This window comes from Cucurbita pepo, chromosome 7 (genome assembly GCF_057944985.1).
Source record: "Cucurbita pepo subsp. pepo isolate OVF chromosome 7, ASM5794498v1, whole genome shotgun sequence".
NCBI classification, from domain to species: Eukaryota; Viridiplantae; Streptophyta; class Magnoliopsida; order Cucurbitales; family Cucurbitaceae; genus Cucurbita; species Cucurbita pepo.
This window is the reverse complement of record NC_141804.1, coordinates 157,279-173,030: the sequence shown is the minus strand read 5'-3', so window position 1 is coordinate 173,030 and position 15,752 is coordinate 157,279. Positions and strand designations below refer to the sequence as shown.

At 38.4% G+C, this 15,752-nt stretch overlaps 5 protein-coding genes across 8 annotated transcripts; 2 read left to right on the top strand and 3 right to left on the bottom strand.

Annotated features, from left to right (window-relative positions):
- Window positions 1-223: 223 nt before the first annotated feature.
- Window positions 224-2,432, bottom strand: LOC111798485 (vignain-like). The gene is made up of 4 exons (XM_087125525.1): window positions 1,244-2,432; window positions 839-1,071; window positions 592-733; window positions 224-508 (listed from the first exon to the last, which is right to left on the bottom strand). The coding sequence occupies exons 1-4, from the start codon at window positions 1,692-1,694 to the stop codon at window positions 297-299; spliced, it is 1,038 nt and encodes a 345-aa protein (XP_086981651.1). The 5' UTR covers window positions 1,695-2,432; the 3' UTR covers window positions 224-296.
- A 1,651-nt stretch (window positions 2,433-4,083) lies between these two features.
- Window positions 4,084-4,875, bottom strand: LOC111798484 (uncharacterized). The gene is made up of 2 exons (XM_023681659.2): window positions 4,627-4,875; window positions 4,084-4,388 (listed from the first exon to the last, which is right to left on the bottom strand). Exons 1-2 carry the CDS (start codon window positions 4,729-4,731, stop codon window positions 4,302-4,304), a joined length of 192 nt encoding a protein of 63 aa, XP_023537427.1. The 5' UTR covers window positions 4,732-4,875; the 3' UTR covers window positions 4,084-4,301.
- A 294-nt stretch (window positions 4,876-5,169) lies between these two features.
- On the bottom strand, window positions 5,170-8,285 carry LOC111798482 (protein SIEVE ELEMENT OCCLUSION B). Its single transcript, XM_023681656.2, has 7 exons — window positions 7,879-8,285; window positions 7,678-7,788; window positions 7,130-7,578; window positions 6,928-7,037; window positions 6,684-6,826; window positions 6,080-6,565; window positions 5,170-5,994 (listed from the first exon to the last, which is right to left on the bottom strand). The coding sequence occupies exons 1-7, from the start codon at window positions 8,071-8,073 to the stop codon at window positions 5,374-5,376; spliced, it is 2,115 nt and encodes a 704-aa protein (XP_023537424.1). The 5' UTR covers window positions 8,074-8,285; the 3' UTR covers window positions 5,170-5,373.
- A 2,182-nt stretch (window positions 8,286-10,467) lies between these two features.
- On the top strand, window positions 10,468-14,479 carry LOC111799267 (Melibiase family protein). Of its 2 annotated transcripts, none has more exons than XM_087125523.1 (14): window positions 10,468-10,781; window positions 10,974-11,121; window positions 11,277-11,505; window positions 11,583-11,757; window positions 11,936-11,997; window positions 12,068-12,231; window positions 12,327-12,424; window positions 12,734-12,792; window positions 12,885-13,019; window positions 13,112-13,359; window positions 13,435-13,591; window positions 13,711-13,786; window positions 13,879-13,929; window positions 14,017-14,479. In XM_087125523.1, exons 2-14 carry the CDS (start codon window positions 11,033-11,035, stop codon window positions 14,238-14,240), a joined length of 1,767 nt encoding a protein of 588 aa, XP_086981649.1. In that variant the 5' UTR covers window positions 10,468-10,781; window positions 10,974-11,032; the 3' UTR covers window positions 14,241-14,479. The 2 variants fall into 2 exon arrangements, with proteins under 2 accessions (XP_086981649.1, XP_023538510.2); XM_023682742.2 differs by having other exon boundaries at window positions 10,470-10,781; window positions 11,248-11,505.
- Window positions 14,480-14,624: 145 nt separating this feature from the next.
- Window positions 14,625-15,726, top strand: LOC111799269 (sufE-like protein 2, chloroplastic). Of its 3 annotated transcripts, none has more exons than XM_087125526.1 (2): window positions 14,625-14,874; window positions 14,984-15,726. In XM_087125526.1, the coding sequence occupies exon 2, from the start codon at window positions 15,010-15,012 to the stop codon at window positions 15,586-15,588; it is 579 nt and encodes a 192-aa protein (XP_086981652.1). In that variant the 5' UTR covers window positions 14,625-14,874; window positions 14,984-15,009; the 3' UTR covers window positions 15,589-15,726. The 3 variants fall into 3 exon arrangements, with proteins under 3 accessions (XP_086981652.1, XP_086981653.1, XP_023538514.2); XM_087125527.1 differs by having other exon boundaries at window positions 14,625-14,884; XM_023682746.2 differs by having other exon boundaries at window positions 14,625-15,726.
- Window positions 15,727-15,752: the final 26 nt, after the last annotated feature.

Here is a 15,752-nt window from a genome sequence, read left to right as displayed (position 1 = left end):
TTAAAATGGAAACATGTGCTTACAAAGGCAGCTGTGAGTTGGGTTATGACAGATCAACAATATCTGATAAATGTTTTAGAAAAATGCGTAATTGTGATTGAATCTTTTAATTTAAGGTTAAGATTATAATGTTCTCATTTAATCTTAAATCAATTTTTTAGAAACTAAATATGGTTAAAAATATACCGCTTAACCAACCCAAGGCGCATTGGATTAAAGTTATTCTGATTTTGTAATCAGTACATTGGGAATCAAGCAAAGACTGAAAAGGATTATATAATGAAGACAACAGTAATTTAAAACTTGAGGGGGTAAGAGGCTTCCATCACAATTCCACACAGACCTTCAGGATCTTCCACCCCACGTTTCATCCTTATGTAACCATCCTCTCCCCATCCAACGCCCCATGAGTTCCTCACACTCCAGTAGTCTGTTCCGCCGTCGGTTGTTCCATAGCCGATCACCACCACTCCGTGATTAAGCTCTGTTCCACAATCTCCATCGAACACTCCCTGCAAATTACCCACACTTCCAATTTAACAATCCCTAGAGATGGAAGGTTCTATGTGATGTGATTCAAGCTATTACAACTTGCCTGCCAGTAGAATTGGAAATCTCTCCCTAGGGCCTCGATGGAGACTGACACTGGTTGGTTTGCGACGGCTTGCATCAGAGCATTCTCGTTTTCAGGTACGCTTTCGAATCCATCTATTGTCACTATTGGTGAAGGCATCTGTTAAACCAAACAAATGTATGCTTAGTTTGTTCATTTCTGGAAGGATGAGCCATATCTTAGGTTTGAATTTCTTCCAGATGTTAGATCAATTACAAAACTTACTCTAGATGAGCGGCAGGATCCTCTTGCGCCACGGTAGGGATAGTTGTTCTCGCTGGCGATTCCTCCATTTCGCCTTATGAAATTATAAGCGGTTTCCATGAATCCTCCATAGCAGCCTCTGTTTCTTGTGTTGCAGTCGAGTAGCTCCTGCTCTGATAGAGACAATAGTTGGTTGGTTTTGATTTGGTTGATCCCTTCAACTGCAGCCACAGCCGAAAACGCCCAACAGCTACCTGCGATACATTTCAAAATCATTGCTTATTTGTGGTTTCAAAAATCGAAGAATGCTTTTCGTTGACTTCGTAAGCTCTAATTTATCATATTCTTATAGAGAGAACGCTCGAAACTATTAAATGTTGATTTAGTAATCAACTTCTTTTTCCCTCATCGTAAGCTCTAAGTTACCACATCTGCCTTGATCCTTGATGTCACTGACAGCTCCTCTTTCCCTCCAATCAATGAACGATGGAAGATCCGTAGCCTTTTCATACATGAATCCACTGGCACCTTCTCTTCTCTTGCCATGTAACCTCCTGTAGTGGGTAATATTAGAGCGAGCATACACGTTCACAAACTCATAATTGGACATATCCGCGAATTTGTTCAGCTTCAACTTGTATGGTTTGTTCATTTGATTCACTGTGAGCACATGGTTCGCATTCTCTTTAAACACGTTGTAACGTTTATGCTTCTCCTTTAGTTCCCTGGAGATTGCATGGTGGTGACTCCACCTTTCATAGAGCTTCCATAGACTTCCATCTGTTGCTAACTCCTCCTCATCGAATTCAAAGCTCTTAGCCAATCCTGAAACTAGTACAATCAGAAATGGAACCAAAAGGCATTTGCTAATGGCCATACTGAATTGGAAAATCTCTTCAGTGTAGTTAGAGTAGTGTGGATAAGCAAGCTGTTGCTTGAATTGAATTGGCAATGCACTTAAGCTTATATAGACTTACATTTTACAAAGTAGTCATGATCTCGTAAGATATCCTACTCAAGTATTTTTTTTTTTTTTTTTTTTTTTTTAATGGTAACAATAAAATTTGTGTAAATGGGGCTTGGTAGGAGATTGAAAGATTGGAATGTTATTGGATGAATTATTTCATTGGATTATTACTTAGGGAGTAAGTGAGATTATGAGTGACAAAGAATGTGTTATGAAACACGCACCACATGTAATCTCTCATACAATATAGACCACATATATATAAAATACCTTTTTTTCTAAGTCTTGAATATACGCGCGTGGTGGGTTGGGATTTTGATTACAACTTAGATTTCCAAACAGTTCAAAGCTTTCAGCCAGAAAATGTGGAAAGTGACTATGATGCTGGTGCATCATCACAATGGGATTTAATTTTATATTATATTTTATCCGGCGAATTACTATTGAAATAGCGGAATGTGTTTGATTTGTTACTTATGTTTTGTTTAATGTGTTAACTGTTGAGCATATAGAAGGCATTGATTATGTCATATTCCTACCCCCAATTGCGATTGATGCCCTTTTTAATTTTTAATGCGGAACGGAAATCTTTTTCGGGAAACGGCAAAATACATGAATCTCTTGCCCTTCTCAGTATGCCATATTTTTCTCAAATCTCTTTCTGATTTCATATTTTTCTTTTAGTTCAACAAGGTGGGAAGATGGATCGGCTCTCAATACATATCTTCTGCATTCATTCATCTTGTTTGTCCCTAGTTAAGACTTCATTCTAAATATTTTTATTATGAAAGAGCTTAATTTATGATTAAATTAAACTCTTAACCCAACTCAAGTTGATAATTATAATAATTCATTTGAAAAAGAAAAAAAAAAGAGTTTTTTCTTAATGCTCTTTAAACCTAACTCTTTTGGTTCTTGCCAATTAAAGTTTACCTTTTAAAATTAACATGTTTGGATCTAGTTTCTAGTTGGATGATTTCAAAAATTGGTTTTCATTTGATCCCTAAATTAATAATTTAAAGTGATAATTTTAGATAATCAAAAGTGTTTTCTAAAAAAAATCTTAAGAAACACTTGAGAGATACGATTATCTTTTTTAAAGAAATCTTCAAACAAATCAACTTAAAATTGTCAAATTTTATAATGAGAAAAAAAAAAAAAAACATATTTGTAATTAATAAAATTACTTTTAATATAATGAGACAAAACAATATTTGTTACTTTCTCAGAAAATATAAGATATAAAAACATTTTTTTATTAGAAATATAAAAAAAAAAAAAAAAAAAAGGTAAAATGCTTGTAAGTGTTAACAATACATATTTATGCACAGGACGAATAATTAATCAATAATATGAAAAATCAAGCAGAAAAATACATTCCTGTTCAAATTCAGATGAGGTTAATGAAACCATGTCGGGATTACATGCCATACATACATTTCCAGGGTTTGGTAAAGTAGTTTCTCCCATACCATATTCCCTCTGTATATTATGTGTACCAATGAAACCATGTTATCCAGTTATGACAGGGATATTGCAAAATGTTTATGCAAATCCATCACATGAAAGACAATTATTTATGTTTTTGCATATGGATGATACAAAAGTAGGAACAGGATTATAACAGGGTTTTGATGATACGACCCTCCAGGACAGGAACTGACGGCCTATAAACTTCTAGGATACTAGCAAACTACATAATTCCTCTACTACCTGTAATAACCATACTACATGATTCTTCTCAAGTGATTATGCACATGCATTACAAATAGGAAGTCTTGTTGGATCAAATCCCTAATGACCACATCAGTATAGGAAGGTTGAACTAGATCTATTGTAGACTTAAAATGATTCTACTTTTCAATCAAAATGGTCAAATCATTTCAACCTCGTTAGCATGACCATTTTTCTGAAGACATTCTACATGAAAAGATAGAAAGAAACATGAAACTGTCATCCTATATGGATAAACAAAGTAGGTACTGAATACTCATCCAATGTAAAATATAAAGTTAGAAACTTTGCAAGCATGTCAGGGATCAAAATAAGCATTCATTTATCTCAATAAGAAGCTAAAAGTAGCACAGAGTTATGTAGAGAGTCTTCCCCATGTTAATCAAGATTCAGATGCAATTTTTCAACAATTAAATTGAGCTCCATTGAAGGAAACTCTGCCCAACAAAAGCAACCTTTAGGTAGCTGCATTGGTATCTGATCAGGACATTGATAACTCCAGAACCCCATGGAGTGTGGACGTATAAATTTGAGATAGAAGCAAGGAAGGTAATGAACACAACACTGAGTCAAGTCGATGAAAAATTCAATTATTCAAAAGGCAAAGCTCCAAATTGAAATGAGCATTGTTTACAATTTGATAACCAGGGAAGTTAATGAGATGAGTAATCAACAATTTATAAGCCAGCCCATTATCATTGTTCTAGAACAGACAATCAATACTAATAAAAATCTCAACTTATCAATTTGATACCGATAGCAGCAACAGAAGGTAGGGGAAAGTCAAGCAAGAGAGTCCTTCTGTTTCGCTTGTTGCAGTAGCTCTTCTCTAACTCTTCTGATCTCAGCTTCTCTTTCCAATCTCTCTTTCTGAAACAGCAAAGAAGAACGCAGAGACACCTTTGTTATTTCTAATTATCAAAATTTCTACAAATATCGCATAGATGAACTGCCGTAGACTTGCCCCCTAGGGTTTTGTTTTTTGTACTTAATTCATACTCTTCAACGGAGAAGCAGGCATCAATTGAAGAATGAAGAATAAAGGACTATGAAATGAGAAGGAGAAGAAAATTAGAGAAATCTTTAGGGAGGGAAATGGAGAGAGAACCTTTTCGTCTTGACGGAGAGCGATCCAAACATGGAGTTTATCCATTGACTGCCAGAATACGAAGGCGCCCAATGACATTGCAAAGAACGTCGCCACTTTCACCATCTTCTTCTCTCCAACAAATTATGATTCGAGAAAGAAGGAGAACAAGGGCAGGCAGGGGTTGGAGATGGAGTTCGATGATTCTACAGGGAAGGGAAGGGAAGGGAAGGGAAGGGAAGGGAATAGATCTGTTCGAGAAATGATCCGAGGCTATGAGTCTATGGAAGCCGCATTTGCACCCTGCCTCCGGTACGTCCGATTTCGATGCGTTTACTAAATTATTTATTATTATTATTATTATTATTATTATTATTATTTAAATGAAATTAACACTTTGAAATAAAATTTAAAAATGTTTTTGATTTAATTCTTGATACAATTAAGTTTGTTTGGAAAGAAGAAAGGTATAAATTGCAAAGAAAGGAAAAGAGGGAAGAAAAGAATTAATGAAGCCGATTGTTTGAAAAAAGAAAAAGAAAAAAGAAAAAAAAAAAAAAAAAAAAAAAAAAAAGAGAAAAATTTCATTAAACCTTGAAACATACATTAAAACTATTTAATAAAGGATAACGTAATACTGAAATTAGAGTTCCATGCATCCATGGAAATTACATCTTCTTATTTTACGCAACAAAATCCACACTGCAAAGCCTTACTTACTATATATAAGCAACAATTGGTGAGGGCGGTTGGAACTGTGCCAAAAGCTCAGTCTGTGCAGCAGCGGTACATGATGAACTTCTCCATGGCGCTGCCACATTCAGAGCAGACCACCTTCTCGGGAATGGTGCCATTGGAGGAAGGCAGAATGAGACGGTTGCAATGCTCGGGAGTGTGGATGGTTTGGAGGTCCTTGCTCATAGCAGGTATGAGTCCCAACTCCTTCGCATCCTCCTTCCAACGCTCTTCGTACCCCTCCATCACCTTCATTATCATCTCGGCTTTGGCCCGAATGATGCTGGTTGAGCCCTTGCAGAACACCGCCCACCCCTGGTCCCCACTGTCGAAGCTCAGCATTGTCATTGTCTCTTGCATTATGGGATCTTCCTCAATTGTGTTTCCCCTTTGTGTTTTTGAATACCACATGCTTTCCAGCCTTACCCAGAAGAACCATACTAGGGTCGGATCTGCCAGTGTGTGGATCATTTTTTCTGCCAAGATTGCCGCTATGTTCTTCCTGATTCTCTCTCCCGGGTTGCTCTTTCCCACGTACAATATCTCCATTTCTACTCCCGCGTCCTTTGCCACTTCTTTCACCTTTTTGCTGAAGCTTCTCACCCATTCCATGTCTTCCCCTCCGCAAATGCATATGTATTTCCCTGTTTCCATCTGAAAATTTTACTTGCACACATTAGCTTTAACTTCCTTAGCTTTAACATAAACATAAGATACATGAAGGGGGAATTGAGGTTACCCAGTTAAAGATGAGCGGCTCCACTGAATCCACCAACAGCTCAAGTCTCCAAGTCTCCTCTTTCCAAAGTGATTCCTCTCGAGCGCTTGTGAAGGGGTACGCCAAGCTTCCCCAAATCCACAGCATATGGACGGCGTTGGTATTCACTACTTTTCCTTGAGGGTCCAAAACCACCAACAAAGGCTTCTTGTTGAAGTGCCACACCTGTCTTATGTACTTGATCACCGCCGATTCGATCAGGGAAGGATGTGCCACCGAGTACCATGGCATCAAATTCAGCAACCCTTCGAACTTGGCCTGTTTCTCATCTGTCCATGGGGACTCCACAATTGGCATCCAAACCACCTCGTAATCGCTCTCTGCTCTCGTTTTGTTCTGCCTTGATTCTCTGTAGATTTGGTCCAGCATTGAAAGCTCCACTGCGGAAAGGTCCAGGTCAGAGATGAGCAGCAGCACATTCTTCTTTCTCAGCACGTCCAGGGTAGCCTGGGATGTGATTAAACAAAATCCAGCTGAAGTGTTTAACAGAGTAATAGAGTTCAAGAATTGCATTGAAACCGAAATAAAATATGTGGGGAAGTTCAGAAAAGGGGAAAGTGCACACCTTTTCCTTGCTTATACCATCGATGAGGGGCATCTTGTCATCCTTGGAGTAAATCAAAGCCCTGAGGATCTTGTTGTTGTCAAGGTGGGGTATCTCGAAAAGGCGGACCAGGTTCATATAAGCTTCGTGGTGCATCTTCTCATCTGTTTTATCAATCACAAACGAGGAGAAGAGTTAACTCAGTGTCAACTGTGTCTAGATCTCTGTTTATTTTCAAGTTTAGAGAGAGCAACAGAAGCCTCACGTATGTACTGATGACAAGCTTGAAGCAGTTGTTCGAGGTGCTTGCGAATGTTGTCGATCTTATGGGCCAAACTTGAGAGCTCCCATGTCTCAGATGCTGATGCTAAATACCTGATGGATTATTGGAGAAAAAGAAACAAGGAATGTTTAGTGAGCCGAGTACAATGAAGTTAGATTATCAAAAGTAGGAGATGGTGGCATACTCATGGCCAACCCCGACAAGGCCTGTAATCTGCGCAGCGCAGGCGATAATGCTTCTGACTATCCAGTAAACAGCTGTTGGAATAAGAGTGGTTGCACTCTTCATTTCAGGTGTGTCGGGAGTAATGTAATGGGGAGGAAGCATTTTGAAATCGACGATGCACTTGGCCACACTGATGAGTGCCTTGATGAGTTTGTCAATGGCGTCAAATTTTTGCCTCACAATGTCGATTCTCTCGAATATTTCTGGGAGTTTTTTGAGGAGTGAGATGTCTTTGGCGAGTAAGTCAGATGAGGATTGGTGAACCAATAGCCAAAACTCTCCATAGTTGATGGAAAATGCAGCCAACGCCAGCACTGCCTTAGCATCCCATGGCCAGTTTGTTAACAAATTCAACACTTCCATTGTCACTGTATGGGGCTCCCCTGCTCTTGAACACTTGTACTGTATCTGTGATCATTAAAAACAAGCAAAGAAAACCAGTTCTGAAAAGGAATGGACTTTTCTATACCCAAAGAAGGAAAAAAAAAAGAAGTCTAGACAGCTCACCTCATTGGAAACTCTATGGATGGTGAATGATACAAAGTCCAGCAAGTCCAGCAAGTCCGTTGGGCTTGGAGAGTTGTCTTCGATTGCCTCCAGTTCAGCTCCTGTTGTTCCCTGGTGGAGACAAAATCAATGAATGAGCAAAGCTCACATGAAAAGGTTGAATATGCGAAAACAGATTGTTAAAACACATGTATGACATGCCTGCTTATCATTGAGTTTAGCTCGAAGGAAAATTTGTTCAATGAGACCGAGCAAAGGAGTGACGAGAAACTCGAGAGTTTCGTCGGAATGAGTGGCCAAAACTTGCTTCGTCAGGGCAGTGTCATCAGCAACTGCGAAGAGCTGACGGTCTGGTTTCATGAGACCCATCTTACGTGCTGCTGTTGCAAGAGCCATAGCCTTGTTTCTTCAATAGAAAGGATGGAGAGAAGAGTGAGTAGAAAGGAGGAAAGTTGGGCTGTCCTGATTTAGGATGATCTTTGCATTGAGTTGGGAAGGCTTATATACAAGGATAAAAAGGGATTAAAGGTCAAAAGTTTTGATGAATTTCTACCTTGCTTCCAAGGGGGTTTAAATTACTACAAAAGTGAAAAGAGGTTTAAGATAATGGAGGTATGTTTGGGTTATCAGTATGGATGCTTTTTGTTTCAAGAGTGGAAAAAAACGAAGTTTTTGATCCAGTTTCTGTTATAAAAGCAAGTTGCCAACTGGGGTTGTAGATTCAAGTTTGCCTTATTTTTGGAAGTATAAGATTGGAAGATCATTGGAAAGAAGAAAAAGAAAAAGAAAAGAAAAGAAAAGAAGGGGCCAGTTAAAAATGATAACACAGACAAAGAGAATGTCGCTTTATAAAGCCAAAATTGGAGCAAATGTTGAGCACATGCATGCAATTTAAGCGAGAAGGATGAGGGGGGGAATGATTATGCATTTAAGAGCATCCAAATTTCAAGTACAATATTGATTTGATTTGTGTTATCAAATTTCAAGTACGTATCTGCCTCAAAAGTTAATATCTGTGTTTATCTCATAATTGTGTTTATCCAATAAGAAAAAGAAAGTTTTTTTGTCTTGCCATAGGACGATGGAGACTTCAAAACAAATTTATGTCACTTCAGTTTATATTGTGCAAAGCAGAAGATTCTTTATATTTCTTTGCCTCATTATTTGAAGTTTTGTTTTAGGTTTCCTAAATTTTTGAATTTTTGCGATTATAGATTTAATAGGTTCTTGAACTTTCAATTTTGTGTCTAATACGTTGTTGACTTTATTGAACACACAATTGAAAGTTTAATCTCCTATTTACATTTAATAGATTCTTTAATTTAAGAAATGGTTGAATATGTCAATAACCTATTAAACACAAAATTGAAAGTTGAAGAACCTATTAAATTTAGAGATCATACTTTTTCTAGTTTAGTTCATGGACTACAACTTAACCTCGTTTGTTTGCTTGCTTGTAGATTGAAGCTTTTCCAGCAGGCAAAAACAGTACATTTCTGTAGCTAAAATATTCTATCTTGGGATGGAAGCCAAGAAGCATTTCCATTTTTGTTGAACTTCAGTGTTTCACCATGATAGAGATGTTTTCTATAGCAAAATAATTCTGTCTGAACTGGCCTCCCCCCTTAACCAAAATGCTTAGCTTCCATGCCCTCCCAACCTTTCACAGATGTAGCAAAATTTTGTACGAAATTCAAAGGCAACACAAGTTGAGGTAGAGGTGCTTGATTTTACAGGGTGGAAAGGCAACCCCAGGGGAAGAAATTTAGGAAATTTAGGAAATTTAGGAAATTTAGGAAATTTAGGAAATTTGTGATGGACCATGACCTCCTTCCCACTTTTTCTGTCTTTGTTTAGGTGCCCTGTTGTGGCTCTCCCATTTGTTCCAGCTTTGTTTCTGAATGTGTTTAGAACCAGATGCTTCACCAATATATCACAATTGCTAAAGCTCCACTTATCAATCTCTCCTTCAAATAGCAATTAGCAGCTACTATGCTGTGTTGTGCTTGATGGTTCATAAACCTAGGAATTGACTGAGAGCATGATTTAGAGTTTCCATGTCGGCCACCTATATTATTAAATTATGATCTTGATGCACAACCTGACCCTACACCAGAAATCAGCATTATGATGATAACTTCAAGTTCTTGAGTTCATAGCTGAGATGATTCCAATTCCAAACAAGGGTCACTTTAGAGACATGCAAGATTCCTGCTAAAACATGTAAAAATGTTCAAAACAAAGCTTGGGCGAGCTACCACAAGGTCTGAGTTTATTCAAGTCAATTGGGCAGTTCCCAGTTTCTAAATATCTTTTTTAGCTTTTGGCTTAGAACTTTGTTCTTCACAGTTCTTGCGATTACTCATCCAAGTTGGAAATGGAATGTTGTGTTGGCCTAAATTCACGCTTGAAAAGACTCTTAAGCACCATAACAACGACGGCTTAAGATACAATTAATAAACAACCAAAAATAGTTTGCCTACAACGTTCCATAGCTTCTTCCTCTCAATTGACTGTATAAAAACACTAAATTTTTGTGATACAAAACCCTAGAAAACAGTTTTGTACGTGGTTTCTATATACGGAGAGTTTAGTGGTCTCAACTTGGTTTTGCCAAAAAAAAGTACACAAAAGGTCAAAACTTCAACAAGTTCTTTACCAACTTTGGTCTTAATGGTAAATGTTAGCGTGTAATTATCACTTCCCACTGCCACGGTTTTTCCTTGGATCTATGGAAGATGCTTTTACGGGTTCGGTTAGATCTTTCATTTCTGAACTTGGTAGTCCAGTTGGGTCACACTTCCGACCCTTGTTAGCCATTCAGTCTAATTTTCTTCTAATTTATAATACCCACCAAGAAAATGCGTTAATTAATGCCGTCCCATCCCACATATTATCCAAAAGGGTCTTTATCGTTTTCCTAATTCAGTATTTTCCATTGGTGAAGGTTTCATAATATCAATCAAAGCTCCCTGTTTTCTAGTCTACTCTTAGTTTCATAGCTCAGAACCGCCACTGGTGTGGGCAAGACCCGTCATGAAAGACTTCTCCTTCAGTTCTCTCTGCTTTTGCCTCTTCTTTTGTTTCGGGCTTCTCTTCAATAGGTTTGTAGATCTAACTTTTCGCTCACTTTCAGTTCTAGTAGCTTATCCGGTTGAGTTCCGTTTCTATATTACGTAAGAATTGTCTGCGGTCTGTAGAAACTATGATTGTTATTGACTGACTGCCTGATTGAACGAAGGCCCAATCTTAAAAAAACATTGTGAAGAATTTCATTTTACTCAAATCTGTTTCAGGGTGTCCTCACAAACTGGACCTGAACGTGCCGCCCTCCCACCGAGAGGCTGGAACTCCTATGACTCCTTCTGCTGGACTATTTCTGAGAAAGAATTCCTGGACAATGCAGAGATTGTTGCCAAGCGGCTTAATTCTAAGGGTTATGAGGTAGGAATTGGGTAACTGTCTGGCAAATTTGTTGGTATCATTGGTTGTTTATGATGCAATGTAAGGATTTTTTTAGCTTTGTTGTCATGCATGATTGATGATCTCTGGTTTATTTAATTGATGCAGTATGTGGTTGTGGACTACCTCTGGTATAGGAAAAAGGTTCCAGGTGCTTACGTTGATTCTCTTGGATTTGATGTGATTGATGAATGGGGGAGGATGGTGCCTGACCCGGTGCGGTGGCCTTCCTCTCAAGGTGGAAAGGGATTCACTGAAGTAGCTAAGAAAGTTCATGATATGGGTTTGAAGTTTGGAATTCATGTCATGAGAGGAATAAGCACACAGGCAGTAAATGCCAATACTCCTATATTGGACGTTTCTAAGGTACCTTCGACAACTTCCCTTATTTTGTTCATAAAAACACAGAAGAATTGCTAACTGTGTTCTTCATTGCTTCTTAGGGAGGTGCCTATGTAGAATCAGGGAGAAAGTGGTTTGCAAGTGATATCGGGATCAAGTCGAGGTCGTGTGCGTGGATGCATAATGGTTTCATGAGTGTAAACGTTAATTCAGGAGCTGGAAAAGCCTTCTTAAGGTCGCTGTATCAACAGTTTGCTGATTGGGGCGTTGATTTTGGTAAGTTGACTGTCATTAACTATTTGATAGATTGTTTTAAATTGCGAACAATCCATTTTACTCTTCAATATTAACGTTTTAACTGAATATTTCTGTTCTTTAGAAACATTACCTGAAACCTGGATACTAACCCGAAATGTTCATTTTTTATAACCTTTATTTCCTATGTTTCTGGCAGTGAAGCATGATTGTGTCTTCGGTGACGACTTGGATTTACCTGAAATAAGCTTTGTCTCAGATGTATGGTCTCTTTCTCTGTCTATCACATACATGGCTGTTACACATATGCTAATTCATTGAGTACACACAGGTTCTTAAACAACTTAACCGCCCAATACTCTATTCTCTGTCTCCTGGAACAAGTGTGACACCAGCCATGGCCAAGGCTGTAAGTGGGCTGGTTAACATGTATAGAATAACAGGTGACGATTGGGATACTTGGAACGACATCGTTTCCCACTTTGATGTCACCCGGTAAATTATGTAGCCGTATTTCGATTCAAGAGATTCAAATACATATTATGTCGTTTGAACACATACTAACATGGTCTGATTCATCTCTTCATCAGGGATTTCTCCACTGCTAATATGATAGGTACCATGGGGTTGCTGGGTAAATCATGGCCTGATTTAGATATGCTTCCACTAGGGTGGCTCACTGATCAAGGTTACTCCTTCTCTCTATTGGGGCCATGCAGTAGGATGGCAATAAGATTGAATAAACTAAAAATGAGAGTACAATTAGGTTGAGTAACAATCTCGAGTGTTTTGGTAATATGTTCTTCATCAGGTGAGACAAGGAATTGCCTATGTTCTTCATCATTGCTCTCTGAATAAGATGAATGCTTAATATAAAATACATAAATGATCTGTATTGAGGGAAACTGTGAATCAAAAGAGATGGAGCTGGGCAAACCATATCTTCAGAAGTTCAGATGATATTTCATTTTTAAGCTTGTATTAAATGTTATTTCAGGTTCAAACGATGGCCCACATAGAAGATCCAACCTTAATATAAATGAACAAAGAACTCAGGTACATTTGTATTTCATAAAAGAGGGAGAGAGTATATATTATCTTAATAGTTTTCATTTGACTCAGAAATGTTGTTCAACTGAATTTTTCAGATGACTTTATGGTGTATGTCCAAATCTCCAATTATGTATGGAGGAGATTTGCGGAATATTGACGATATGACCTATAGTATCATCACGAATCCTACGCTTCTGGAGATTAACTCCTTTAGCTCAAATAATATGGAGGCAAGTTCAGCTTTTTCTGTTCTTATAATTTGGAAGTTGGGAGACTTTCTGGATATTGACATTTTTACTTCTTATTTTTGTTGCCTTCACAGTTTCTTAAAATTGCTGCAACAACAAAGGTATCAAAATGTAGAGAGCAGATTATGAAATGGCATTTCAGATATTCGAAGCCATCAGTTTCACCTATATTGGGTCTCACCAAATGTGCGGATTCGAACGCTGTTGGTTGGATTACTGAACGTCTCGATCGAGGTGTTGAAAAAATATGCTGGAAGGCAAATCCAGAGCTTGAATATCAAACGCCATTATGTCTATATAAAAGAGGATCTCGAGTTGCAATGTAATTGGTTTGATGCACCAGTTTTGATTTTCTTATGAGTGTATAGCATTGTCAGAAAACTATGTTCTGCTGCAGAGATAAAGAGGCAACTACTCGCCTTGATCAAGTGGAACTTCTATCGTCGCCTACTAGCACGGTGGACGTTTGCCTGGATGCTACTTCGAAAAGAAAGCGTAGTTCTGAAGAGTTGGTGAGGGGGTCATTTTTTCGGTGTAGTAGACATGAGAACCAGGTTTGTTGGGTCTTAATTGTTCGATGTTTTTTCCTTTCCATTTAAGAGAATTAATATGCATAAACGAGCATTGTAGTTATCTTACTTTGTTCCCGGAATGTTCACTCTGATTATAGCAGAAGTGGGATTTATACAGTAATGGGACATTGGGAAATCATCATTCTGGGCATTGTGCAATTGTGAAGACTGACCAAGGTATGAATCCGAGATCTAGTCGCATTCTTAAAACTACGAATCTTGGACTGTTTTAGCATTATGAGCATCACTCATGAACATCATTCCTGCAGCCAAAGCCAGTCCGACTGGAGTTCGCTCTTGGATCGCAACAGGAAGAGGAGGTTAGATTCTAAATGGATGTTGTTCATATAGATGTAGCATGGTTGAGTCAACATATTTGTTAAAGAAGATTTGGATGTGTAATATAGGTGAGATATATGTTGCTTTCTTCAATCTAAACGATGTGAAGACGGTAATATCAGCAAAGATTTCGGACCTGGGCGAAGTTGTTCCTGGCAAGAAACTGGATCATAGTTCCTGCAAATGCAAAGAGGAATGGAGTGGAAAAGAGTTTGGAGTGAAGTCAGGGTCAATAGGTGCAGCAGTTGAAAGCCATGGTTGTGCACTGTTTATCATAAATTGTAGCAGCTGATCCAACTGCATTGCCAAAGCAGTCAATAATAAGCTCTGGAGTACTTGTGGATGTAAGTAAGTTTAGTACTCTTAAAAAAACGTATTTTCCCTTTAATACTCTCTTTACCCACTTTTTCTAATTTTAAATAATATAAACAAGGCAGCCGCCCCACCCCCCACCCCCCACCAACTATATAAACACCTGTTCTAACCTAAAATTTAATACAAAGATTATAATAATTTATGTTTAAGATGTAATTTAAAGAGCCTTCCAAAAGGGAACTTTTGCTTCTATAATAATGGTTTCATCCTCGCAAGTGCTGACGTTCCTCCTGTTGTTTCCTGAATTCAATTATTGAGTGCAAATTGCAATTATAAAATAATTAATAGAAATAAAGTCCCACTTTTTGGGCTTTCCAGTTCCCAATTCGATGCACTTTCATGGGCCCAGAATCGGTTTAATATCTAGCGGGGCCCACCAGCCCAATTGCTCTTCCCGGAAGGCCGTAAGCTCCTCCGTCTGCAATATAAATACTCCTGGAGTTTGGTCGTTTCATTTACAGCCACCCAGAAGCTGAATTATGGAAGCGATTCACCTGGTGAGCCGAAGAGCGGAGAGTAGAGGCGGAACTCCGGGAGCTTCATTTTACTCGGTCAAATAATGTTACCAAAAGTTTCTTCCTCCTTTTTCCTTTTCTTTTCATCTATACATGGCTTCGATGCCTGTAGTTACATTTGGTTTTCGATCCGCTGAGTTTTCAGGTTCCTCGAAGCTCCACCTTCAAAAAATGCGCTCTCGTTGTGTAGTAAATCAGAGATTTCTTGCATCCAAATCTCTAAGATCCACCATATCTTCCTCCGATAGGTTACATCTTCGACGCTCTAATTGCGATCTCGATGCGTTTGCAATTCCGGTCTATACGTCTGATTTAGTGGTGGATAAGCTTCATCGACTTGTTTTGGAGTTCAAGCCTCTCTTGAAGCCGATTGATCGAGTGAAACGACTGTTGCAGTATGCAGCGATTCTTGATCCTACAGATGAATCGATTCGACTACCAGAGAATAGAGTGAGAGGATGTGCGACGCAAGTATGGTTGGATGTAAGAATTGACGAGTTTGATCGAATGAGATTCAAAGCTGACAGCGATTCGGAGATTGCGAAGGGATACTGTTCGTGTTTGATTTGGATGTTGGAGGGCGCGAAGGCATGTGAGGTTTTGAAGATGAGGAGCGATGATTTGGAGGCTGTGAATGTTGGATTACATGGAAAAGCGATATCTAGGGTGAATACATGGCAAAATGTGTTGATGAGTATGCAAATGAGAACGAACGCTTTGGTATCCAGGAATGAAGCCTTTGATCTGTAGCAGTGTTCATCATCGTTGATGGTGTTGGCGCCAATAGAGACAATTTTTTTGGTTAGACTTGAACTTACATTTCAGTAACATAGTTGATGACCAATAGAGACTATTTTTCGGAAACAGAAAAGCTAAAAACACATTAACCAATTTTAAGGTTTAATAAAAATATA

What these genes read in the sequence shown, in the direction of transcription:
- LOC111798485 (XM_087125525.1), bottom strand. Translation starts at nt 1,694, where the DNA reads ATGGCCATTAGCAAATGCCTTTTGGTTCCATTTCTGATTGTACTAGTT. An exon ending in GATCCTGCCGCTCATCTAGA is followed by an intron (nt 734 to 838) that starts GTAAGTTTTGTA and finishes TTGGTTTAACAG; the next exon opens with ATGCCTTCACCAATAGTGAC. An exon ending in CCAATTCTACTGGCAGGCAA is followed by an intron (nt 509 to 591) that starts GTTGTAATAGCT and finishes ATTTGCAGGGAG; the next exon opens with TGTTCGATGGAGATTGTGGA.
- LOC111798484 (XM_023681659.2), bottom strand. Translation starts at nt 4,731, where the DNA reads ATGGTGAAAGTGGCGACGTTCTTTGCAATGTCATTGGGCGCCTTCGTA. An exon ending in CTCTCCGTCAAGACGAAAAG is followed by an intron (nt 4,389 to 4,626) that starts GTTCTCTCTCCA and finishes TTGCTGTTTCAG; the next exon opens with AAAGAGAGATTGGAAAGAGA.
- LOC111798482 (XM_023681656.2), bottom strand. Translation starts at nt 8,073, where the DNA reads ATGGCTCTTGCAACAGCAGCACGTAAGATGGGTCTCATGAAACCAGAC. An exon ending in CTTGTCGGGGTTGGCCATGA is followed by an intron (nt 7,038 to 7,129) that starts GTATGCCACCAT and finishes ATAATCCATCAG; the next exon opens with GTATTTAGCATCAGCATCTG. An exon ending in AGCTTGTCATCAGTACATAC is followed by an intron (nt 6,827 to 6,927) that starts GTGAGGCTTCTG and finishes TTGATAAAACAG; the next exon opens with ATGAGAAGATGCACCACGAA.
- LOC111799267 (XM_023682742.2), top strand. Translation starts at nt 10,714, where the DNA reads ATGAAAGACTTCTCCTTCAGTTCTCTCTGCTTTTGCCTCTTCTTTTGT. An exon ending in TAAATGAACAAAGAACTCAG is followed by an intron (nt 12,793 to 12,884) that starts GTACATTTGTAT and finishes TGAATTTTTCAG; the next exon opens with ATGACTTTATGGTGTATGTC. An exon ending in AGAGGATCTCGAGTTGCAAT is followed by an intron (nt 13,360 to 13,434) that starts GTAATTGGTTTG and finishes GTTCTGCTGCAG; the next exon opens with AGATAAAGAGGCAACTACTC.
- LOC111799269 (XM_023682746.2), top strand. Translation starts at nt 14,932, where the DNA reads ATGGCTTCGATGCCTGTAGTTACATTTGGTTTTCGATCCGCTGAGTTT.